This window comes from Anopheles arabiensis, chromosome 2 (genome assembly GCF_016920715.1).
Source record: "Anopheles arabiensis isolate DONGOLA chromosome 2, AaraD3, whole genome shotgun sequence".
Classification (NCBI taxonomy): domain Eukaryota; kingdom Metazoa; phylum Arthropoda; class Insecta; order Diptera; family Culicidae; genus Anopheles; species Anopheles arabiensis.
In genome coordinates, this window is record NC_053517.1 from 86,846,021 (window position 1) to 86,872,438 (window position 26,418).

Genomic DNA, 26,418 nt, shown 5'->3' on the forward strand with positions numbered 1-26,418 from the left:
TACTTACGAGATTTTTATTCTTAGTGCACTGCAGTAACTCCTGAAACAGTTGCTCCGCTTGCTCCGTGCTGACCTCGAACGTTTTCTGTATGATACCGAGCACGTAGTCGTGCATCGATTCCAGCACCGTCTGCTCTCCATTATCCGTCGCATATCTGAGCACGTCCGGGATATCCCCGTAGAAGGAGTAATACAGAAAAGAAAGAGAAATAAAGCAGCCCCGTTAATTTCCTTTCCGATACGCGAGGACGAGCCTTTTGCGTCCGCTCGTACGCCTGTACGACTGTAGGCAATGGTGCATTACTTATGTACAAACGCTATTAAGTCTGCTGCCCGGCCTGACCCATCACACACTACTACCGGAACCGGTGGGTTATCGGTGACGTATTCTAGCACAGCTCTGATTGTGTTTGTACCACCTTCAATTACCAAGCATACTACGGGGGTGCTCGAGTGGGTAACTAAGGAAAGAAGAAGAAGAAAGAGAGAGAGATCAAGAACAGCTTTCCGTGTGGCGAGTGTGAAGGCTCGTCTGAAGAATGAATGGACAGGAAGTGGGTGTGATGAGGACAGCGTTCAGAAAGACGGATAGAATGATGGAAATTGAAGGAACAGAGTGAACGAAGCGCCCGGAGATGAGATGAAATGATATTCGGGCGCTGTACTGGTGCCACCTGAGCAGAACAGAACTAGACAACGAGATACACTAACTCATCACAGGTTTACAAACAGACAAGCTCAGTACGATAGAGAGAACTACTGTTCTGGTACTAAGCAACATATACAGCAAGGTTTAGCATCAACATGAAGAAGGAAAAGATAGATAGACAACAGCAAATAGGAGCAGTTTTGAAGATAGAACATTTAAAACATACTAAAGAGTATATAGAGCTGAAGTTCAACACTAAAACTATTGAGGAGATCCACAGGAGAAACAGAATTTTGAGTTTCTAGGGGAGTCATTTTCCTTCAACCACCTTACCAACATGCACACAACACTAATAGTTGCATTGTAATAACAGAAACTCATAAATCACTAAACAAACATATCAACACTCGATCGCACCTAACAGCCAGCCGAAAGCTATAGCGTAAGCTATAACGGTGGTGAAGCGATCTTCTCCATTGGCTGTTATGAAAGATCTCGGTCCGACGATAGGAATAAAAACACATTTTTCTTAATGAATTAAATTAGTACACTGGTAAACAGCTTGCAGCAACAGCATCACCAGCAGCAGCAACCGTACCAACAACCCGGTCGGCGGGCAGCTTTTCCGGGATCTGTTGCTAACGAGTAACTTAATTAATCACCCGCATGAAGCCAATCGAAACAGACAGCGATGGAGGAGCTCCAGATGCCTGAGACTGGGACGGGGGGAAAACTATCCTCCAATCCCACACCGTGGCAACTGGTGCCCAGGCAAAAATCGTTCCCTGGCATTCATCATCCTTGCCGAGGGGGACCACAATGCACACGCATCCCTCAGAATGCCGAACACTTGTAGCCGATTGCCGACCGTACCCAATTCATCATTACCCTCGGCTGCGCTGTTTGGAGCTAACCTTGGCTAATCAATTTCCCTGCAGCCCAACTCGATTGGCACGAGCGCTCTTTATGCCCACGTTGCCGAGATCCAATTAACCTCACCATTACCGGATAACAATCGGTGTCGTCCGTCCGTAATTAGTGAAGAAACGGATGGTCGAATGCGTCTAACCCGTTTACCGATGGGGCAGGTGGAGTTCCTCAACCTGGACGTTTGGTTTGGTGGTCCGGAAGAATCCTGCGCTACGCTTAAAGCCTTTCCAACCATGAGCTGGATATAGCCCCGTTGCAAACAATATAATCTCGAGCATTTCAATTTTCTATCAACAATTTTATGTTCCAGCGAGATAGATAGAGAGATGCCCTGTAATTCTATCTTTCTCACCACCTGATCCTAATGTAACGTTGAGGTCGTTCTTTTTACCGCACTGTGCGTAGGGTTCCGTTTCGCAAGCATGCATTCTTTCCGATCGGCTTAATGAGCGGATTATCGGGTAACCTTTCCAGAAAGAAGAATAATAAAGTAGCGAAAACACTGAGAAGCTCGTGAAAGAACATCCGAGCGTGAGAAAAAAAACGGGCAGATTAGGTGCTTCCCTTCTTCAAAATGTTCCATTGACTCTAGGGAAGAGCCGCGACAGACAGGACGCACCGTGCTGGTGGGCCGTGCTTAATTTAGCTACATTTTAAAATTAACCACCCATAAGCTCGGTATAAACGGTAGGCTCAATGGCAGCTGTAAGGGGATGAGGAAATAACGATATCCTGTCGACGAGCTTTACAAAACGTGCCCTTCTAACGGAGCACAGCACCACCTGAACGATCCATTCGCGGTAGGTATCGTTGTTACGAGGCTGCGGCTCAATTCATTTCAGTACTGGAAAGAACATTAGGAGTTTCCTAATTATTTACCTTTCAGTAATTGGTGTACCATTAACATTAATGCTTCATCGTCCGCCATCGGGGTCGGGAAAGGCTAGCTTAAAATCTGGCATTTTCACGTCCGCCCGGAAAGCGTTCGTGACATCTTCCGCCAACAATCGTCGTACGGGCCAGACGCGTACGCAAGTGTTTGTAATAAATCCATCGTCTAAGAGAAACGACGGCATGGCAACAGGTGCTTTTAGTGCCTCTGCTTTATAGCTTTGCTTACGACCAATGTTCATACTTACGGGCATTCGGGCAGCTTGGTAATGAGTGGGACATTCGATCGTTTTTTCGGCATTCTTCTACACAAAAAAGTCGGCTAAACACAAAGAACAAGGGACGTAATGTGGCCTAGCGGTTACGCTAATCGCACTGGATTTATGTAGAGCAAAGCTACGACCGAAACTTTGACCGGTTCTAATACGGCCAAAACACAAACACAACAACACCTAACAAAAAGCAGCCTTTCTAGTCCTAATCGCACACACTGCTGCGTGGAAAATGCTCCATTTTCTCATGTTGTTACAGGGGGTTTCCTCTCTCTTTCTCCCTTCCTCTCTCTCTCTCTCTCTCTCTCTCTCTCTCTCTCTCTCTTTCTCTCTTCGTGAACTTTATCATGCCGTCGGTAATGAATTCCCATCTCCGTTCATCATCCTGCTCGGGGTTCATTAAAAACTTTCCCCCCTGAACGGGCGCCGGAACGCTACATTTACACACTTTATTTCAGCTGATGAACGGTAGCAGCAGTGGCGTAGTAAGGTTAATTATAACTTACACATCGACCCTCGGAGGCTCGCTTGCAGAGCTAAAAAAGGGGGAAAACAAGGGAAACTAGGGAATAGGTTTACTGTTTATGCGGGGTAAGCATGCACTGAAGAGTTTTGTTTGGGCTATAAATTTGCTGCACCTAATATACAGTGTCTACACTCATTCTAACAAACGTCGAGCAGTTGGGATTTTTTCTGACCATGTTTTTAATCCCACCCGCACATCTAATCCATCTATACAATCGAGCACAAAAAGATGTTCACGAAACAGCGCATGGACTTCGCGGGAATAGAAACGAAACCTATCCTATTAACATCTATAGAAGGTGCGCTCCGTGCATTCCGACGTGACGCCGGACGAGAGTTTGGTTGCTTTGCGTTACCTTTGTAGTGGAAATTCATTAAAGATGATAGCATCTTGTCTGTAGCGTGTCAGGTTGTTGGTACGCATGGGGAAAAACGGTTGGTTGATCGTGTGTTGGTGGGATGTTTTCAGGACGGAAAGAAAGTACAATACAAACAATGTGAAAAAATGGTTACCACCTTCCATCAATGCACCAGTGAAAAGAACAATACGGAGCAGGTAATTGGCGACGAAATAAATCAAACTTAAATCAATAACGTGGCATAAACTGTGCTTTTAACGTTTCCCCATTGTTGTAGCTGTTGTCGAACCATAAAGGTTGTCCCGTCGATGGTAATGCAAACACGCAACGTAAGATACACACACACGGTAATAAAACACAAGCGTATTGCCACCTGTCGCAGGGTGGGGTAGGAAGTTGCTGAGCTTCTCTTTTGCGGACGATTTTTCCTTCATTTATTTGCTGGTGGAAAAGCGCAGCGAAGCTTTGGTGCCTTTAGGCTGAGGATGTGATTTTTTCAATTTTGCACAAGCGCTTCCAATTCCGATCAATAGCAAATTTGAGAACAATTTATCGTTCTTTTTAAGAGTTTGAGCAGTTGGCAAGTGGTTCAAACTTTTGCTGCAGCACTTAGCTTACATCGGAGGTGGAGGAAGCGTGTAGCCTTTGCTTGGCATTGAGTTTTGTTTTTATTGATTGCTGCATTCTGTTTTCTGGAAACTGTAAAACTTTTAAGCTTATGTATTGCTTATGGGTTTAACATAAAAAGGTAAATCATGTGTGATAGCTATCATTCATTGAAAAGAATCATTCAGAATATGTTTGTTCTTCTATACGTAGGGTGGGAAAAAACGTTCAAATGGATTAAATAAATAATAAAAAAGCTTTTTGAATTAACAGAATATTGATAGTGCTCGTCCAAGACCGATAAACCATTTTTGTACAGTCCTATGAAACAATTTAGAAGTAATAAACGCGAGGTGAGCCAAATATTTCATGGAATATACCACACATCAAATAAAGCTGTAACGTACTGCAGAAAATGTGGCATCATCAAACAGTTGGTGGACTATTGAAACAAATTGCTTCCGGGCTAGATTAATAAGCAGTATGTAGAATCCCTACCACGCCGTCACATCACCGCGATGAAAAAATTACACTGCAAGAATGTTGCGTTATTACCATAATGAACAGAAAAAAGAAACACCACGAAGGAAACGGCAGTTTCTCTTTCCACCAACCAGCCAGAAACGGGTAGCGGTTTGCGGTGCACATTCCTGGAGGCCAATGGAAAATCAAGCGCCACACGCGAAAAGGCAATGGTAGTCCCCATTGGCGGTTAACCATGCTCACTGCCAGTGCCTAGTATTGCACAGCATCATGTACGGAGTCTTGCGAAGTGGAAAACACACCTTCACGAAGCACGAGACGGTTTACGGAGCCTTTTCCAGCACCGTTCGTAATAATCGTTGTACCACCGTCGTGGCGTCAGCGCGCACCAGAACACATTACAATGCCTCCTCTTCCCTTTCTGGTGGGGACGGATTTGAAGGTGAATGAAAATTGATCGCCATGAATACGATTACCATTTATTAGCGCATTCTCGGTGAGCGCTGCCATTTACGCTGGCATCATCACGCATCCCCGGAAGTACTGCAAAGACCTCATCCTTCTCCCACCAAGCATAAGGGTTCGAGCCTGACTTGCATCGTCTGCAGGAAGGCATGAAAAATTATCCGTAATAATGCTACGCTCGTAAAGCATGATTTTTCCAACACGACTTCTAACCTTGCTATCTCTGCAAAGAGGCAAGCAGTGGCGCAAACGTCTCGCCAATATCCCGCAGCCATGCTAGAAATGACGTGTGCGGGAATCCGTTCCGTCACCGAGTGTCGTCGGGCAGGAAACGTGCACTACACGAACTTCCGACGGCTCCATCTCCGGAGTAGCGCACTCGAAGGATGAGGATATCATCTTACGATACGACCACGGTGGCCATCGAGCCATCTCATAAACCTATTAGAGAGGTGGCAGCGCTTACCCTGTTTGGGCACCGTAAATGCTTCACACGCAACACACGGCGCGGACTTTGACTGGGGGAGAAAGGGCTCAACTGCACAGTTGCACCACAAACACACACACACGCACACACACACACAACTGTAGTGTGGTTAGGAAGGAAGCAAAGCGAAGGAAGCGCCACTTACAGGGTTGCAGCTTCTGGTTCGATATGTATTTCTCCAGCTTTCTCCGCAGGATTAGTTCCGCCCCGTAGCGGCCCTGGGTGCCGTTGTCGACGAGCAGGAAGTATGCGTGTCGGTTGTTCAGCACGGCCAGCTTCGACCTGGTGGTGGGTATTAAAGGGATGCAAAATTACCATAAGCTCTGTTGACGCTTTTCGGAAAACGCATGCGAGAACTGCACTTACCTGGGCGAGCTGATGCTGTGGCAGGGAACGTCCCGGTTGTGTCCGAGCAGTTCGTGGTTACGCTCCACGATGCCCCAGGGTGCGATACCGATGCTTACCACCCGGCCGGACCGTTGCTGACCCTCGAGCAGTAGCGCATCGCCGACCTGTTTCGTTACACCTGCGAGATAGGAGGCGAGAAGATGCGATGATGAATGCGAGGACGGGGGTTTGAAACGGATCTAATGAAACAGAGTGTTGATTAGCAGGAGCTAGAAGCTATTCGGATGAGATTGTGCCTAGGCTCGCAGTCATCTGTCAAACACAATCTAAGCTGCTACTCAAATCACACATACACTTTGTACTGACGTTAACCAAAGGGAAGGATGATTTGCATTTAATTTGCCAAAAATCATCCGATTGGAGGCATTCTGTTTGTCTTTACGAATATTTCTCTTTGAAAATGTTACATTCTTCGTAATCTCACAGACACACACAGACACAGACGAATAGATTGTATCGTGAGCTTGCTGTTACAAAACCATAAAACAGACACAAAGGTCTAAAATAATGAGCCAATGGTACTGCAAAAAGGTACTCTTAATGTTGTGTTTGCCACTCGTCTCACTGGTTGGTGGTTTTCCGTCCTACACTTCCACGGAACCACCATCTAACGTTTGATGAATCATCCTCCATTTTTCGGGTGCCAGCCAGGGCCGGGAAGCTCCGCAAACCAAAAACCATCCGAGCATAATGATATTAACAGATTTTCGCTGCTTTGCGGTTTCCCATTATTACTTTTCCACCGAAAAAGCGCCAGCAAAACGATGTAACGGTATGATGAGATTAGCAACTTTTCCGTGCATAATTGGAGACACGGCACAGCGAAACGGCAGCAGTCTACCTCAAACTCCAGCACTACCACAGGATCGTAGATATGTGTTCATAAAAACTACTACTAGGCGGTGCCGGTAGTTGAGCAGTGCTTGTTGAAATATACCTGAACAGATTTTGTCATGAAATTTTTCGCTAAATTAGGCGCTTCATAATTCCATGAAGACTTGGTGGTTCTATACGCCTAGTAGGTTTAGAGGAGTAGAAGCTGTTAAAGACATTTTACATGGGTCTTTAACATTGAAACCTTTCAAATTTTGAGAGAAATTTGGTTGAGGAATATAGTTGCACAATGGCTGTCTCTTTACTTCCTCGAAAAGGGAAAATCTTACTTGTTACGAGGGATGAAAATTAGAAAACTATGTTTGACACACATTTATACAGCAGATCTGAGAACTGGTTTTAAAGACTTCTTTGAATTCCCACACTTCTACGTTCGTTCAATTCCTTTAAACCACTAACATCAAAAGAGAAAAAGCAAACAAATGGTTTTTTTCTATGAAGCTCAATGAATCGTTTTATGAGGAATCTTTACATGCAATTGCCACTTTTTAAACAGAAACGATTATAGTAACTGGAAAACAGGGAACTTTTTTCATCGAACCAAACAACCATTTCAAAGGACGTCAATCATTTAAGTAAAGAAAACAGATTGAACCATTGATTTGGATTGGCAGTTCAAGTCCAAGCAAAAGGGGGACATGTTTACATTCCGAAAGGCGTCCATTTTCGGCCCTTTTCCGTTCGCGGTAAGGGTGTGCAAGGTGTGTTACCGAAATAAAAATATCAAATTACATTTCAAAACAATTCGTGGCTTTAGGTCCACCATTTTTGGTTGCTTCGGTCCTCAACAAAAACATCTTTAGACCTGCTTTGTGTGTGACACTGACTTTCCTTTGCCTACGCAAACGATCGTATCTTGTCGTTCGTGCTAAAAGCATTTTTGTCGCGGTACACTCGCAACCGCTCGTACAACCGTGACGAGCAGGTAGTTTGTCTTTGGGAGAAGCCTTTGGCGGCCAGAATTCACAAGATAGTTTCCCCTCGTTACCATCTGCTTACTTACCCGTGTTGGTGCCACCGGTAAATATCCATGCACCGGTAGTTTTGGCCGCCTTCAGTAACCCCTTCCGAAGCACCTGCAAAAGAAAGGCGAGTGTTGAGCGTACGTTCCGGGGTGATTGGTGGGGTCGGGTGCTACAGGAATGTTATTTCCGGCTCGTCTGCGGTATCCTGCTGCTGCTTACCTTTTTCAACTTTGGCTGTAGCTCGAAGTTGGCCTTGCCGCCCTGCACCGTGATGAGCAGCTTGGGCAGCTCGAGATTCCATTCGCGCGTGAACAGCTGCACCAGCAGCTCCGGCCGGGTGTCGTACGACAGGCGCACGTACTAGCGTACCGCATGGAAGGACGGAAAGTGCAAGCATAAGTTTTATGTGGTATGCTGCCGGGCGTCACCATAACACCGATCAGCAGCTCAATCGTGATCTGCTTCGTTAGTCAGTTTTTTTGTTCTGTGTCACTGTACCTAAGTATGTTAGCTTAATCGATTCTCACAACCCGTTCGAAAGCCATTGACCGTGGGAGTGACGCGCCCACCCCGGTCTCTAAGCTGCAAACTGTCGCCATGCATCTTGACTACGCGTTTAATTACAGGAATGGCAAATTTTGTACCAGTAGGAGTAGGAGAAGCTGTACCACACGAAGCGAAACTACTACCGACGATGACAGCGGTTGATTGAAAGTGATGGCTCTGTTCGTCGCTACCTCGCTCAGTGACAGTGGTGTTTGCAATAAAACTTTCATCATTAACATCATCGGAGACTGCAGCAACATAAAAAAAACTCTGTCTACTGATTGAGTTTTCCAGAGATTTACCTGGGATAAGGCTTGGGACGTTGGCAGTGCGGCAAAAGTTTGCATGCCACTCTTGTTCATTATGGAAATCGGATTTATTGGTACGCCCGCATAATTGAACCTCAAACAAATTCCGAAGCATCGCACTGGGAGGTGGAATTTACCTGAACGCTAGACGACACGGCGAACGAACACAGCATGGTAGCTGTTTAATAGGTAATGAATTCAATTTACGATTTCAAATCAAAATTGTACGGGAATCGTCATGAATATTGAAATATGAGCAAAGTTATGGGAGAGATTTTCAATCTGTAAAATTATTATGTGACTTTAATGCTGTTTAACTTGTATTAGTTTTCATAAAGCTTTAAAGCTCAATGTTTTAAGTGGTAATAGAGATTTAAAAAAAAACAATAAAAATTATCATCTTAGGCAAACAGTAATCTCATTAGATAACTAATGGAGTTACTTCTGAACGGTTGTCAATAAACAAACAGAACAAATTAAAATAGTAGATAACGCTTTTTTCGAGTCCTAAGGACACTCACCCAGAAAGCAAAAACCCCAATTGGCAACACACCATCGTGACAGGATGGACAATATTAAAAAGTGAAGCAACACAACCGTCTGACCGTCCTTGACGTAGGAACATAAATACGATTACAAACTTTAACATTCCTTTTGCCACAATATCATTTGATCCTCTGTCCTAATCTTGAACTCGAGAACGATTCACTCCACATCCCACTTGAACGCAATTCAGCCGGAAAAAGGACCAAACAGCTCACGCACAAAGCATCATCTTCAGGGCTGCCCTTTACCATCCCGAAGTTTCCAAGTTCAGCTAGTCCCAACACGGAGCGAGATTTAAAATTGTTGCTCAGGCCAGGAATCTCAATCATTACCTCCCAGCCACGCCGTGTTGCATCGGGGCCAGAAAAGGTTTACGAGATGGTTTCATCACTTCACACAAGATGACCTTCCCGCTACCTCCATCATCCACTGTTTAGCAGAAGAGTAATCCCTTTCCTTCGCTTTGTACATGCTGCCAACTAGTAATGAAAAGGTCACAAGGGTTCCGAAAGGGACAAGTGGGCTCACCCCAGGGTTCGTTTGATCCCGGGCGAAGAATGCTGCGACTAACCTCCGGGCGGGAGGAGCAAATATCTTTGCGCGGGCGACAAGGCGACCGGGGTGCGTTTAAATCCTCTTTGAAAACAAACCAGCCGAACGGACGGAACAGAACGGAAACAAAGACGAAAACGGACACAATCGCTAGCACAATTGAAAACTAAACTGTCACACACGCCGTCCCAGCTGGTAAAGGACTCGTCAGGGGTTTTGGGATCGTTTCAGCGAGCTGTTGGTTTACGCTCCTCGTCACACACACACACACTTACCTGTGCCTTCGTTGGGTGGGCACCGCCCTGGAACTCGATCGTCCCGTACGCGTCGGTCGGCTGAGCTCGGGTGTTTTTCGACGCCTGCCAACTGTCGGTCGGTACGCCCGCCTCGTAGCCGGCCAAAACCTGATGGGTTCGCCGTTCCTGACCACAGCAGCATCTGCAATGAGGAGAAAGAGCAATTTCGGTTCGGTTAGCAGGTCGGTGTGGCTGGTTTGACTTCGGCAGCCAGAATTCAATTATCGATAACCGTACTTTTTGCCCGTTTGAAGGCACCCTGGTAACATAATTAACAGGCGAATTCGATCTTCCACCCAACGGGAAGGGTAGCGGTTTCGCTTTTCATAACGCTAGAAATATTGGGTGCCGAAATTGGGAAATAATTGATGAAAGGAGATAGAAATTGTAAAACAATCAACCACTTTCAAAATTTGATTTCATCTTATTTAAGAAATAAGGTTAAGACCAAACGGTATTTCATGCAATCAGTGTGAAAAGTGTGAAATGTTTAAATATTGAATTATACTGCGATTCATTCAACCTTTAAGGCACCTATAGCATTATTAAACATACATGTTTGCCTTGCCACCATGCAGCACAATTATGAGTTCATCTGTGCTTGTCAAGATAGCCCAAATATGATAATTGAATAAAGTGAGAAGTTCCTCCTCTGATCCAAGTCATTTCCGCTCAGGAAATACTTTGACAATATTGTGCAGTCAAATTGGTTCAAAATTGCATGTCCTTGGACATGTTTAGTAGATGGCTTCAGAGGAGAAATTGTTAGTCTGAGTGGAGTTTTTTCTTCCAATAAATATTGAATAGAACCTATACAATCCTACTAGAATTGGAAAGGTTCAATAGGGTTATTTTATTACTAGGCTTTCTTATTTTATTCATTTTAGAACAGATTTTCACTTCACTGGAAATTTTGCTCAAGCTATCAGAATGACGGTGTGAATAAAACAAAAATAAGATGCACCAAATTAATTCAGGTCGAAGGTCATATCCAATTTTAACGAGATTAAACAGCCCCAAGAAAATCTTGTTTAGTATATCAAATACTTTTCTTGCACCTGAGACGTTGATCGCCAAACCCTACAATCGAACTGTTTTAACTGTTAAGTGTTAAAAAATACGAACAGAACTAAACTCTATCGCCCGAAAATGTCTCGGTGGCAAAACCAAACAAACAGCCTACCCACCATCCTCTCCAAACGACAATCACACACATCCGTCCCTTTTTGACGGATCGCATAAACAATTCAAGACATTGTCAGCGTAAGCAAAACTAGACGCTTTCTTTTGGTCGTCAAAAAAACCCAAAAATGTTCGCTTGACAAGCACATACACACAGACAGAGCACAGGACGGGAAGGAACATTTATTTTCCCTCTGCCATTTCGATTCACACATCATAAAAACGATGGAATGTTGCCTGGTGCACCCACTTCCTCGTCCCTCGACTCATCGGAAACACACACTCACTCGAGGCTTCTTTTTTTATGTCATTGTTTTATTCCATTCCTTCCTCCCGGACATCACTGGCGCAGTAACGCTAACGTCCGGTTCCACAACTGTAGGCCCACCCAAAAATCTACATCCGACGTTGGCGACGTGTGTGGCGAGCTATTTCTCCATTTCCCCTGAGACCCTGCCGGGACGACACTGCCGGCGCCGGTCGCATCGTATCGTTTCAATTAAGGTTGCTATTTCGAGGGATTTTTCTATTATTTCATGACCCGGTATTTCGTATCCGGGCGGTGTGCTTTGCCCAGGCCCGCTCGGAACCGGCATAATCTACCGGTGACCCTCCCCTGCTACCCGGACCCGGCACGGTTCAATACTATTTTTATGGCAATGAACCCAACTCAAATACTTTCGACCACATCATCGAATCCTGGGAGCACCTAGCCCGGGGTTTTCCCCCCACTCGGGTGGGACGTATGAAGAAAATCATGCTGACCACCGGCATCAAGCGTGGTATGGGGTTTTTTTTACGAGATATCATGGTACAAGTTGGCACCAAAAAAGGAAGAGAGCAAGCGGGACGAAAAATATGCCATCGATCAATCGATTCGGAAAAAGCGGGGCAAGAGAGAAAAAAATCCCCACGCCGTGCAGGAATGTTGTTGGGTGTGTGGAAAATATATTTCCTCCCCCCTCCTCCCCTCCCCCTCTTACCCTGCCGGTCCAGGTGAAAGCTTTTACTTTGCTGAATGCTTTATGAATGGCTCATCAAACCCCTGAGGCAAACATAATCACGGCTGTATCGGCGATAGGTAGCGCGTTTCGCTGGAAAAATGAGTCTCATTTTGGGGTAGATTGCTTCCCGCGTCACATGAAATAGTGCCATACATTTATTAACTTCTTTATAATGCGGAACAAATCTATTTCGACGTTTGCGCTTTGTGCTTTTGTTACACCTTTCTTGGAACGCACAACGGATTCAACAATGTCGAGAACACCTTTTCTGAAAAATCATTCTCTCGTGAGCAAAGCAAACACCCACAAACGCACAAACCATACACATGATCTTCAATGATGTGAGATATTAGGGCGGTTTTATCTGTCACACACTTGAGAAGGAGAAAAAGTGGAAAAACCCCCCACGAGAAGATGCCAGTAAAAAGCGTGGCATCAAAATCCTTCAGCTTATCACCTCCGAGTCAACACATCTGGGCCTAAGCTGAGTCTCGGGAGATTTTGCCCCAACCTCAAACTCCGTGGCGGAAGCCTTATTGATTACTTTCTTGACCTTTCCAAGGCATAGGTAGAGCTGCTTCATGGGGCAAGTTTTTCTACAGTCACCCAGGTTTTTTGTTATTTTTTTCTTGCTCCCGCCAAGCCGACGATTGCTCTGCTTGCTCTGTACAGGCAATTGAACGGGATGATGATGAAAAGTCACGATAGAACCTAATGTACATTCATTTATGTTTCCTTTGGAGCAGAAGCAACAAAAAAAGAGCCTTCCCGCGGTCATGACACAGAAGAGATCAAACTGGATTTGGGAGTTATGGGAAGGAGGGGGAAAAGAAGCCGTTTGGCTGCAACTTGTCTAATGCATCGACTGGAGGGATAAAAGGCTTTTATGTTTCTCCTAAGTGATCTTCGCCAATCAGTTTGTGAGTGAGAGAGAGAGAGTGTATATGTACGAGCAACTATACGTGTCTGGTCTACAAAAGGATAAAAGATACAAAAGGACAGACAGAAATGCCCCTGCAACAAAATGTCAAAAGAGTAACAAAAAAAGTTAGCTGAAAAATGAGTAGGTAGTTGGTGTCGGCTAACTTTTTTATTGCCAACCCTACCCTCGCGAACCGTCTAGATTTTCTTCCTAAGTTACGGCTTTTCGTTTCCGCGTTTCCCTGGTGGTGGTTGGTGTAAGCTACAACGTAGTGTGTTATCATTTTTATGAGGGAAATTTTTAATGAATTTTAATGGCACTATGCTCACCAAAACCGCACCAATCACTGGTGCAACGTTGTACTTTATAACACAGTTTAAATCAGAATTATCACAGCACCAGTTTCATGGTAATAACATAAAATGTTACTCCATTTATCGAGCATTAACTTAGCCTTTATCAGACAAGCATTTCTCTTGTAGCGTTGTTAAGCGATTACCCACGCTCGGGTCGTTCAGCGGATGTACACATCTCGAGTAGCTTGAGCGAAGAGCGACTTAGCGCAAGAGGGTTAAAAGTGGAATAAAAGGATGCTCCAAGCATCATGTTTGCTTTAGCAACTTACAAACTCGGCCCACCCGTACGGGACCTACATGTGAGACAATCAACTTAAATCCCAAGATGACACTTTACTATGGTAGTTTTAAAATCATATAATCCCTTACCCATAGGCTATTGACCTGGGCCACACAGAGGCGAGTGGAAATTAAATCCCTCGTGTGACATGGCTTGTCTTAAGCCTCCTCCATTTCCTTAAAAAAAAACACACACACACACAGGCAGAGAAACTCCATACTCAGCGCTAAATCTTGCTTCTATAGCACATAGATCTGTGTTGGTAGATTATTTGTTCGTTGTTTGTCCGCTGCTGAAAGAAATGACGTTGCGACAACCAGACAAACCATCATTTCCTTTTGTCTTTTCACCCCGCACGAAACAGCACGACATTGAGTGTGTGGTTGTGTTCTTGAGCCCTGTTTTACTATGCTTACCCACATGTTTCGCCGAGTAGTGAGTGTTGAAAAGCTGAAAAATCCATCCAATTTTTCCTGCTACACAGCACAAAACACTTCACCCCGAAGCGACCCAGCTACTAATCCTACGTGCACGTCTTCTGTCGTACAGTAGTGCTTCACTTTTCTTTGAAAAACTGCACAGAACGCGCTGGCCAAAATTCTGTCCAACTTTAAGCTTCCGCTCAAAACGAGATCCATGTCACACGGAGGAGAGACACTCAACACTAACCGAGCACTGGCGGTGGCTGGTTAACTGATAATCGCACCGTAAGCACAGCAAATGTAAAGAAAATAGAAAACGCCACCACTATTGCCTCTACCACGCACACACTTTGCCCTGGAAATGGCATAACTTAGAGTGGCAGCTTATGCCACTACACCGCACATCCATTTGACGGTCGACGGTGTCAGCTCACGCTCGCAACCTGTCCGCCGCTTGGACAACAATAATTACACCGAGCGTGCAAAGTGTTGCCCCGCCGCTGGAGCAAAAAAAAAAAATGTCGGCGAAAAAGCCACACGCCAAAAGGTACACTACGAACGGTTGCTCCAAATGCTCCAGTTTTCTACTCAACACCTTTGCCGACGTGAGTACACTGGGTTAAGATGGTGTGCGGTACCATTTTGCAGTGCTTTCGAGTCAAGTCGGCAGGAATGTGAAGCGTTCACGGGTCGAGGCTCGACATGGGTGCACCAACGCAACACCGCCCCGCCAAGGCGCACTTAAACCAAACGCTTTTGATAATTGAGAGACGACGAATCTCTTACGTGAGCAAGAGGCAGACGACCGCGTGTGCATCATATCACAGGCCGTGTTCTGTTTCTTTTCATCATTCATCTTTCGCCCGCAACCCGCCACACAGGGGAGACACACAGCCGGAAAGGAATGCTGATGCATTAATTATTGTGACAATTAGTGCAGTGCGGCAAATTGCGCCCGCAGTAACCACCAAACGATCTTTGGTTTCAATTGTGGAGATATAACTGAAAGCGAAGAGGTTGATTGGAAAGTGTCCGTCGCTTGTTGAGTGTACCAGAGATGTCCTATTTTTACTAAGATTTAATCTTAGGAATGATTGTATGTGGTTGAAAACGTATCTATTTAAGCAAAATATTTGTGAATAATAGCATCCTCAAATCATTTTTTCTTTTTATTAAACATCTATAAAATAAAAGAAATTATTTCTTTCACGAATATCCACAGTTCCTTTCATTAAGCCATTTTATGGTATTCAATTAAGATCAAGATACTCTGATATCTCTTCTCAAGAACAGAAAAAAAAAATAAACTCATTTTCACCAAGCTTACAAAGTTATAATTTATAAAAAAGAAAAACAAATTTATCTAAGCATCAAATAAACACACACCAGCAGCGATTAAAACAATGCTAAATTATAAAAAAATCCTATAAATCGACCCAAACAAAACACAAACCCTCCCTTCCATTTTTTTTTACTTATTTACTCCTTAGAATAAAACGTGATTTTGAACAACAAAAAAAGCACGAGGAAAACATCCTTTCAACATAATCCGTACAAACACAGTGCTGAAGGAAAAACTTTTCCACCCAATTCACCTTCTCAGCCTTAGAATATAATCGTGGGATTACTTTTTCTTCAATGTTGTTGTTTTGTTTGTTTCGGCATCGTAGTCTAGCCACAGGGTATCGAAGGGGTTCCCCGTTTAAAGTCAAACGATCAGCAGCGCTAAGTGTGCAAAAGCCAGCAGTGCATTAAAGGCGACGGCGGAAAAGGGGGCGAAAAAGCAAACAACTTTGCAACCAAACAAAAACATAACTCCCCTTTTCTAAGTGAGGTCTCGTGTTTGTTGGGTGTGCTTTTTGGTAATACTTCTTACGGCACATATTTTTCAAAATGAGGGAAAGTTTTATTTTTCGTTTCTTGTTTCCCCCTTTGTTGAAAGTCAAATGTTATGAATGTATGAGCAGAGATTAACTGAACATCAGTCTAAAACAAAACTCACTTTCTGTTCGATAGAAGGTAGAAACTTAATTGCGTTCCATGTATAAAACCACAGAAAACTGGTGTGCATACTTTAGTCGAATTGTTAAACTTATAAAACAAAATATTTAATTTGACACACCGAGTAAGACACCCTTCAAATGCTGACAAATTGCATGAATAGCACACGAAAACAACGCGCTGGCAATTCATCAAGGGCAATTCAAAACAACGCTTTAAACGTACCAACACTATCACAAAACACAAATCCTTGTCTTGCTTCAAGCTGCTTGAAGCCTTTCCGGTAGAAAGCTTGCTCGAGTGTTCTAAGAAATGTTTCTTGGGGAGCTTTAGAGGAAAAAAAGGCTTCCGTTCCGTTGTCTTGCACCAAACTTTTACGAGGAAATCCTGTTGATTCTTTCCTGTCATAAGAATGATATGCGCTGCACAACTTTGTTTTCGCTGTCATTTGTTTCATTTTATTTTGCTTTTTTGTTTCTTGTGCCTTTGAAAATTCGCACACAAACCCTTGACGAACTCCATCCAGTCGTTGTTTGTTGTTGGAAAAAGTCAAAAATTTGGTTGACTGTTCATTTCCTTCGGTGATTGTTGGCAATGTCTTGGGTATCCCAGTGTTGGTTTCCTCAAAACAATTTCTCGCCTCGAAGATAAGAGTGTCATGGATTGAGGTAACTGTACGTTACAGCGGAATTGTTTGCTAGATCAACATGCTTTGAATGCTTCACTCTGTTTATTCATTAAAATAAATTCCAATTTGCAAATGTATATTTCAGGTAAATTCCTAAGAAATTAAATATAAAATAAAAAAAAACATTTAAAAAAACTATTCAAGTTCTCCAACACTCCAAAAGTATTTCATTTATTATAATTTCAAACGCTTTGATAGATACTCGATACATTAAATGTCTTTAATGTACCATCAAGCAATATGCTACAGTTTCAGAATAAATCATTCCCGAATGCAAAGCATCTCATTTAAATCCCTTTCGTTGCTTTGATTTTCATTTGAATGATAATGAAGCGAAATATCATTACCTTTGATTCCTCAACCATTGGGCTCTTTTAAATGTGATTTCATCATCTCGCTCCCTGTAAAACAAAAACCGCCACATGGCAGAGACCAATTCAATTTATATTCCCGCACATTAAGATGCTAATGCGCAACGCACCTTCTGTTTCCTCTCCTGTTGCTCTGTCATTTGCCGTCCCTACCAAATAACACATTGGAATGTACACAAAATTTTGAATGAATTAAAATAATCAACTAAATGGAATGGAAATAATGCTGCACATCCCACTACTTTTCCTCCTGCAGCCCAGCAGCTCAACAAAAGCAACCAATCCGAACCGTTCAACCATTGCATCCGAAAATAGTTACCAATGGCGCTACACACATACATGTTAGATCGTCTAAGTAAGACAACCTCAAGAATTTACCAGATTCATTAATTGACGCACCTTTACAGAACACACACCGCAGACAATTACACCGTTGGAAGGTTGCAATTCAGCGAGAGTGTGTGAGTGTTTAATCAACATTGGTTGGTGGGTAGGGTTTTGTAAGTTCGACAAGACGTCTGCCATACGCAAGCATCTTAAATGAATAATGGATTGTTCATTAGTCAAATCAAACATTCTCTTGCTGATGTGAAAAGTTCAATCGGAAGATATTTGGCCTCAAGCCAACTGAAAACTTTCACATGAATGCGAGAGACGGAAAACGTAGCTCTGTACTCAATTCTGCTTGTACCCTTCAAACGATTTTATGTTGCATGACTATTTGTACAATTTGTGAAATAGATAAAACTGTTAAACATGATTTAAAGAGATTTCTTACAATAATATAAATTTGTTTAAGTTATATTATCATTTATGGAATACTAGGCGCCTCCATTATCCTTACAGCATTCAAACAAAAAATAGTCTGTTATTTTTTTGTGCATCACTAATAATGAATAAAATTTAAACCTCTTTCAAAAGGCCTTGCAGTAAAATAATACTTTTATCAGCTGTTTAACATTAGGAAGAGAAAAATCATCCAAAATTTCATCGTAGAAAATTCTACGAAGTACCGGGCACCTCCATTATCCTTAAAGCGGCCCTTTAAGGTGTGCCAAAACTTCACTCAAGCAAAGCGTTCGATAAACATCTCGCTCGTCTGAAAGCAAATGATAAAGTTAGTACCATCACGTAAAAGGCAAAAGCTCAGCCGAGATAATTTTCCCATGGGACGCTTTCAATGCGGGACCCTTTCAAATGGTCGAATAAATTTTCATCGTCGCTGCTGCTGTTGCTGCGCTCATGCAGCTCTCAACATCATCCATCAATTCCACAACGACTACACAGACCTGGTCAACCATGAACACACACACGCACCTACGACAAAAAAAAAATTAGATCTTCACAATTTGAACTCCAGTCAGGAAAGTTCTAAAACGTTCGAGGCCACATGGTCTCTATCTCGGTCGGTGTATTGCACACCATCCTGAACCTGACTAATGGGCAATCGTTGATGCCCGTTGATATTTTCCCCGGGGAGCTATTTTTCATGCCATTTATTACCGATGATAATCGTGCTGATTTAATTCGGCGGGAAAGTTCGGTTAAAAAGCGACGAACCGTGTTACAGACGGCTTCAGGGGAAAAAATATCCTCACTTACCCCATGGGAAATTACATTTAATTTATTTTGTTTTATTATTTAGACATGCAAGATATTTTTATCAACAAAAAACACATTTTCAGACAGTCATAAAATTTACATTCAATCTTATGATCTTGCAAAGCAACACTAAAATCAATCCTCCTTCGATCTTTATGAAGCATAAAAAAGTGCCATAATTAAAGCACAAAAAATACAACTGCCCAACCTGCGCATCCAGCCGAACAGAATGGACCAAATGCACTTACATTCCTTCTTCCCTTCCTTACTCAAAGCGCCTTAGACTTCGTTCCGGTAGCGCACACCGCCTTGGGGTGACTTTTCCCGGCAAAAATTATCGATTTTGCAATAACCGACCTTGCTGTGTCAGGTTGAGTCAGCAGTTTGGCTCGACGGACCACCGAGGTCACGCCTGCTCTGGGTCACCTTTCGGCCCAGGAAAGTGCTAAACGTTTGCTCGCCCGAAAGTAGGTCAAACTCATAAAAACCTCCCGGCATTACTCGCTAGCACGAGGCGGCACAGTATTTGTGCACTTGATTTCCTCCCGAACTGTTTGTATGCTCTTGCACAAGCGAACTAGTTATTTGCTGCTCGTTCGATGAAGCAGTTTGGCAAACAAAAGTGCTATCATTGATGGGCTGCAGCACGGCCCAAACGAGACGAGGAAATGCATATTTGGAGGAAAATATTTACATCACGCTAATAATAACGCCACGTTTTGCTGATTGCGCAAAATTATTAATCGAAAGGATTAATTGAACGTAATTAGAAAATTAAATGTTAGATAAAGCAACCGAATGACCGTTTCCCCGTGGCATGCACTCACTGCTCCACAAAAAGTCTACATTAAGCTGGTAAGCATTATAGCGTTAATACATTTATGACTAGAAGAGCAATATTTATCGGCAATTTTGTTCCGAAATTGAATATTATTTACAAGAAATACTTACATATCCTCATTTCTAGGGCTTGGTACAAATTTTATACATTCCCGCTTTTGAAAATTTGCCTCGATCCAGCTGCGTGCGGTGCGCTGTGATATGTGGGGTGATAATTTGAGATCCATCCACAAGATTGAATAGAACGAGAGAAGAAAGAAAGAGAGACTCTTCAACATTAGACATTTGCAGTTACATAATGTTAAGCTGTCCTTCAAGAGGAATTGAGGTTTGCTGAAGAAAGAGATAAACATTATTTTATTTAAGGTCAGAAATGTCAAATATGTATATTGCAATAGTGCTAATAGTTTGTTCGTGCTTCACTTTATTTTATACAGCTGCAAATATCCAACGATTAATGTCGAATGCATTTAAAAGTATGGTGCAGCTAACTCAGCAGTGTGTGTATCTGACGACTCAAATTGAACCAATAAATTTAACACAATGTACACTAAACAGCTCACTTCATTCGTTGTGCTGCCATCTAGGAAGTGAGCCTGCAGAATGTGCGATGACATCGTCATAATCGTTTTTCTTTTATTACGCCAGGTCGGTGTTTCATTACATCGCCCACTACTACCTCTACTACTACTATTACTACTTTTACCACACTATATTGCTAAGGCAACGCCAACGACTCTGGTATAAAGGAAAAGCTATCACGCAAGGACAGAGCCGGTGCAAAATTGAATCTGCTTCTACAATTACTGCATGCGGCGATGTACGTAGCAACCGTTTATCATCAAGATGCAGCTGCTCTGCGAACGTGCCTATTTACACACATACTACCCGCACACACACACCACGGGGCAGGGCATCCTGCTGCGCGGACTCGTTAGCGACCCCGTTTTCCGTACGTGCACTTCCAGAGCAATCTGCATCTGCACATCATCATGTCGAGCACCGATCCACCATACCGGACATTGGCTGACTGGGCGTCTAGCTGCACACCAGGTGGAATGTCTAAAATGCGCAATCGCGCATTTGATTCGTTTTGATGAAACTTATTCAATTACAACATAACATGCATGCAACATGTACCGCCTTGAGCTAGCGGGTGTCGGCTCGCGCATCGCAACTATCGAAGCTGCATTCTTCCGTACACTGTCGCAGTATCGCTGCATGCATTAAAGCTTGGTCGCATCGTGCAGCTGCTCCTTTGTGCATGCCTTCATCGGGAAGGACGTGATCTAGCGCGTGTGGATGCACAAGCTTGAAGCTGTGTGTTTTGAGCAGCACTGTGTTTGAGTGCACTGCATAAAATATGGCTTTTATTTTACGTTTCCCCTGGTGATGTACGCGTTCCGTGCTGTCTGCTACCGAAAATTGGTGTACCGTGCCACCGAGCAAGAATCGCATACACTTGCTCCCACACTAGCAGACACGAGGTCGATGTCGATTTTTCGAGTTTTTCGTAGCAGCATTTGCCGGAAACCGGAACCAGTTATTTGCAGTAAAACAACAAAACATAAACCATAACCGTATGTGGATGTGACTAGCGGTACGTGCTTCAAGCAAGGACCGTACATGTGTTTTAAGTTGGTTGCTTTTTGTTTTGGTGTTTTGTTTTATCTCTGACACAACATACATCAGTCGTTTTACTAATGTGGATTTTTAAGTATATGTGATTGATTTTAGTACGAGAATAGTTGCACAGAGAATTACAAGTGATTGACTACTGTTTTAAGAAACATATTTAAACATCCTTTTTCTTTGAAAATGCATATAACTTATATAATACAGATAAAGGTAAAGTTCAAAAGATAATTATATAATTATAATATAAAATATAATATAATATAATATAATTGTATGTATAACAAATAAAGTTTATCTAAATTATTATTATTATATTCTCATTGTTCGTTTTGCTTTCACAACTTTATGGATTCTATTAAATAATATTTGTAATGCTTATTGCTCTAAACCAATCATTATAGTTTTAAAGGAGCTGTTGGATTGAGTATGTAACAAACTATTAATTTACCTGATCTTTGCTCATAGCCAAGCCAACTTACGTTTCAGTGCCAATTCGTGTAGGGAATGTTGTGTTGGTAAGCCAATAGTGACAACAATAAGACATCACAACAACAATAATATAAGCTCATTTCTACAAGACAGCCTTGATCAAGGTAGATTGATTTCAAACTTTTAAAAGCATGCACTTAATTATATTTATTTTGTAATATCATTGTTGTTTTTTAAAAACTATGTAAAACTTTCAAATGTGTACACGAAACAGGAAGAAAAACTAAACAATAGAAATTAATAAAATCATTCATTCTTCAGAGCGCTAACACTAGTAGTCAACTTGCTTTAGATAATTACATTTTGCTTTATAAATCTCTACTACTAACTTAACTAATTGAACGTTTACTAGAAAAAAATACATCAAACGCAAACTGAAGCATCGGCAGCAAAACGAAAACATATCCCACCAAAACAAACGTAAATCATTTAATGAAACGTTAACAGTAACGATCAAACCATATTAGGCGCTTATGTTTTCCAAATTGGCTTTGCACGCCTCGCACCCAGCTAACCCAAAACGAAGACCGTTTCGCGGCAATCCCACTAGAACGGAGCCGTTCATCGTTATAGTGGAAACAGCTTTGAACACCCACGGCCGGCACGAAACCACCCTACAAAACGCTAGCAAAATAAAGCGAATCGACCAAATTAAGTTGCCACCAGAGTGTATTTACCATTGATTGAATCACTGTCGACGTCGGCATGTTGTTAAAAGGCACACGCTGGCATCATCTGCCAAGCCGTTGAGCAACATATTCAAATCCACCAACCCTACAGCATTTTGGACAGTTCAAAACGAACCAAAAGTGGCCACTTCTACAGGTCGTTTACATTATTTGCTTCCATTTTTCTATCCAGCATAATAACATTCACAATAACGGTTATCGTACAATGGCATCCCATCCAATCGGCATTCCATACGGAGGCGTACCTAAACCTGGTTAAAAATAACTCGCGAAAATCCTAGCACGACATCCAACGGTTCGGCCAAGCTTTCACGTACGTGGTCAGCTCTAACAAAGACTTTTTAATCAACTTGAGTTATACATTGACACTTGCAACAGCTACGCGTACTCTACAGGAAGGATTAAGATGTTTCCTCCCAAGGCAACCCGATTACTTTTTGCTATTTCCACTTATTGTGGAACGTTGATAAAAAACAATTAGAAATTGGAAATTTAAAAACTACACCGTATGAAAAAGAATAATTTTATTCATCATATGACCTGTAGCCCAATCTACCGACACAGTATATCCACATTGTTGTACTTTAAAATTAATCAAAACAAAGGCAACATTTGCATATCGTAGATACATTCATTTGCTTCCTTTCCAAAACTGTTTGCGGTAAAAGTTTTATTTTTCAATTTCAAGCTACACCTGCAAACGAGCTACACTTTACCAGCAAAGAAATCCCTCTACTTCCACGACCAGCTTCTACTACCAGCACACCAACCGCATACAAATATGCAAACAGTTCATGAAAATTAGAGTGAATATTGAATGAAATCATCTTTGCCGGGCTACCCTCCCGAAAATTCACTTACATACACACCGGTCGCACCAACATCGTTCGGAGTCTGCACGGTGTCATTTATAAAAGCATTTTTTCTTATTTCCTTTTTCTGTCCTCACTCCCTTTCCATTAGCAAACCACCCGCACAACAACAAAAATACCACCGCAAAATCTTTACCTTCACGTGAAAAACCTGGTACAGCGAGGCCACGTTCAAATCGAACGGTTCCACAATCGACGAACGCGACGAGATGGACGAGCTTTCGAAGTAAAGCGACGGTGGCGGTGGCGACGGTGACAGTGGTGGCGTTGCCGCAGGATCCGAGGATTGCAGCGTGCGAAGCTTTTCGCGCAACACTGGCAGCAGGGCCGCATGTTTCGGGTCGTCGGTGAGGTAGCTTTTCTTCGATTTTACTTCCATTTTCTCTTTCAACATTTTCGTCGGTGAAGCGTACCGTACAAACGCACACTGTACGGGTGGGGGAGCGAAAACGAGAGAACGGTGCACAGCTTTCCCAGAAGAACGATGACCGTACGAGCATTAGCAATCACAGCACACTCTACATACTACACACACGCACACACCGCTGGCCACTTTGTGGCTGCTGGTCAGCATCAGCACCGGCACTGTTGCAAATGTCCCGACTGCTTCCAAAACACACACACACACACAAAATCCTCCGCCTGTCGTCCTAAACCTACGGCGGCAAAACGATACCTTCCCATTATTCTCAGGCACCGGGACCGAACGCGATACCAATTTAGATACGGACCGACCGATTTACGGACCGAAAACGAACAGCCACCTCGGGAACCGGCTCTAATCTGCTATCGCCAAAGATAGCCCGCCCCGTAACGGTAGGATGTGTTTAACATTACGCAGTAATTACGACTTCATTAAGCGTACTGGGTGCAGGGGAAAATTCATCCTAATTTAGGCCAGCCAAAACCGGGAAGCTCAGTACACCATTCATGATAGCAGAGCATGAAAATGAGGGAAAAAGAAATAAATCCCACCCTACCCGCAACCCAGCAAAAAAAAAAAACAAAACAAAAAACGAACACCTAAATGGACCGGAACACAACGGGTGACAAGTTAGTACGGTAAGCTAGACCGATGGTCTCTGGCACCATCATTCGGATACGGAAAAATGATTTGAGAATGGTCCAGTGACCAGGGAAGTCAAATTGATTACAAAAAAGGGAGCTTTTATAAAATTTGAAAAGGAAAGGACTAATTTAAGTATTAAAAACAATGATCAAATATTTGGGTCTTTTTAGTTATCAAGATCTACATAGATTGGAGCTATATTTCATATGTTGCACAACCCTGACAACGTTCAAACGTGTTCAGGTCTTTAAACGTATTGTGCCCGGCACAACTTGCCCTTTTAAAGCCATTTATGTACTTTAGTTTCACTTCGTATCTAGATACTGTGAGTCATACAGCAAACACCTGCACGACTCAATTGCTACATCTACTAAGCTTAAATGGATTGAGCCAATGGAGGACCAAAAGACGGAAAAAATAACATTCTTACTAAAACAAATGAGTCAACTAGTAAACGAGTAACTGTTTATATTAAAAAGTGTTTCTAGAAATATACTAAAGTCAATTTTCCATTGCCAAAGAAACACTAAAAAACAGTGTATCTCCAATAAGATTACGTATAATTTTCGTAATTATGAGCATCATTTCTTTATAGCACAAAATTATGAAAAATAGCTCCAATTTGCTCGATTGAATAAAAAAAAAACTAAAAATTGAAGCAATCACAAATCGTAAAGTCAGTTAACCGCATTTACCCGCACGTGTAACATCAATTTAACCTCAAAAACTTTACATTCTATGTTCGACCTTCCCACACGGTACTGGATGCTGATCTCCCCCTATGATATCTTCTTACGAAATGTAGTCTAATCAAAGCAGAAACCATTTCCTGAGACAGCACGTGCACGGTGATTGCTGAGATAATTTATCATCGGTGACTGCCCCACATGCAGTCACCCCTCTCGAGGTCGTTCAAAATCTTCGCCAGAAGCTGTGAAAACCGAACCGCGTGTCTATTCAACTCCATTTACTACACTATAATTGGGCTCTCTTCTTACTCCTCTAGCGGACCTGGGCAGCATCGATCTGATGAAACGACAACTAGCTCAGTAACATTGAGCCAACCAACGCGCTTACGTTACTGAAACACATCCCAAGGAAAAGGCTTAAACGAACGCGTTCATTTGCTCCAATGAAGATCTAAATACTCGAATGCTGCTGCTGCTGATCGCAAGGTTTCTTCTCTTGGAGACGGTAATGAACATAATTTCACTAGCAGCCCACCTCATCTCCCGATCTGCATCCTCTGCTATGGCTTATCGCGCTTCCCTGCCTGAGATTATCAACCGGAGTTGCCATATTTCAACCGGTGTCTCCGAGACGACTTCAAACCACCCACTTTTGTGTGATTTTTTCATGCGTGCTCCAGTTATCCAGTACGCAGTCGGAGGGCATAAATTTGCACTTGACGGATGCCTTCAAGCAATGCAGGAGTAAAATGGCGTGAGATGGTAAAATATAAGCAGTAGTTGTGAAAGAAAAATCCACCCCCACGATAGTAATTCTAGCCCGTAGTTAGAGTGCAAAAGTTTTTTTCCACGTCGCCAAGGCATCGCCAACGGGGGAAAACAAGTTGTGCCATTACTTTTTGATGGAAGTTCCCTTTTTCGTAACCGGCCAGCACAGCACAGCCAGCCAACTACACGCAGCGTTAGTTTTTGCGTTGCTCTGCTCGGCAGCAGTTGCTCCTGCTAAAAGGACGCATAATCCAGATGCTAATGGGGCAACCGGAAAGCAGCACTGGCGAGCTGCTGCGACGAATAAATGCATTATCCCTTTGTTTCATTGTACGGCGAAAAGGTGTAGCACGA

General features: G+C 42.9%; 1 protein-coding gene across 27 annotated transcripts in view; it reads right to left on the reverse strand.

The window, feature by feature from the left end:
* LOC120895129 (transient receptor potential cation channel trpm) overlaps positions 1–26,418 on the reverse strand; it is a 65,727-nt gene that overhangs the window by 11,469 nt on the left and 27,840 nt on the right. For 14 of the 27 annotated variants that reach the window (XM_040298188.1, XM_040298186.1, XM_040298187.1 and 11 more), the window contains 9 exons: positions 19,962–20,044; positions 10,162–10,324; positions 8,154–8,294; positions 7,973–8,045; positions 6,034–6,193; positions 5,813–5,949; positions 3,624–3,662; positions 305–461; positions 8–155 (listed from right to left, as the gene is read on the reverse strand). In XM_040298188.1, the coding sequence (XP_040154122.1) occupies positions 8–155; positions 305–461; positions 3,624–3,662; positions 5,813–5,949; positions 6,034–6,193; positions 7,973–8,045; positions 8,154–8,294; positions 10,162–10,324; positions 19,962–20,044 (1,101 nt within the window). Of the gene's footprint in view, positions 1–7; positions 156–304; positions 462–3,623; positions 3,663–5,812; positions 5,950–6,033; positions 6,194–7,972; positions 8,046–8,153; positions 8,295–10,161; positions 10,325–14,342; positions 14,984–19,961; positions 20,045–23,674; positions 24,195–24,269; positions 24,462–26,418 lie in introns of those variants that run through there. The other 13 variants (XM_040298172.1, XM_040298190.1, XM_040298177.1 and 10 more) reach the window with 5 other exon arrangements.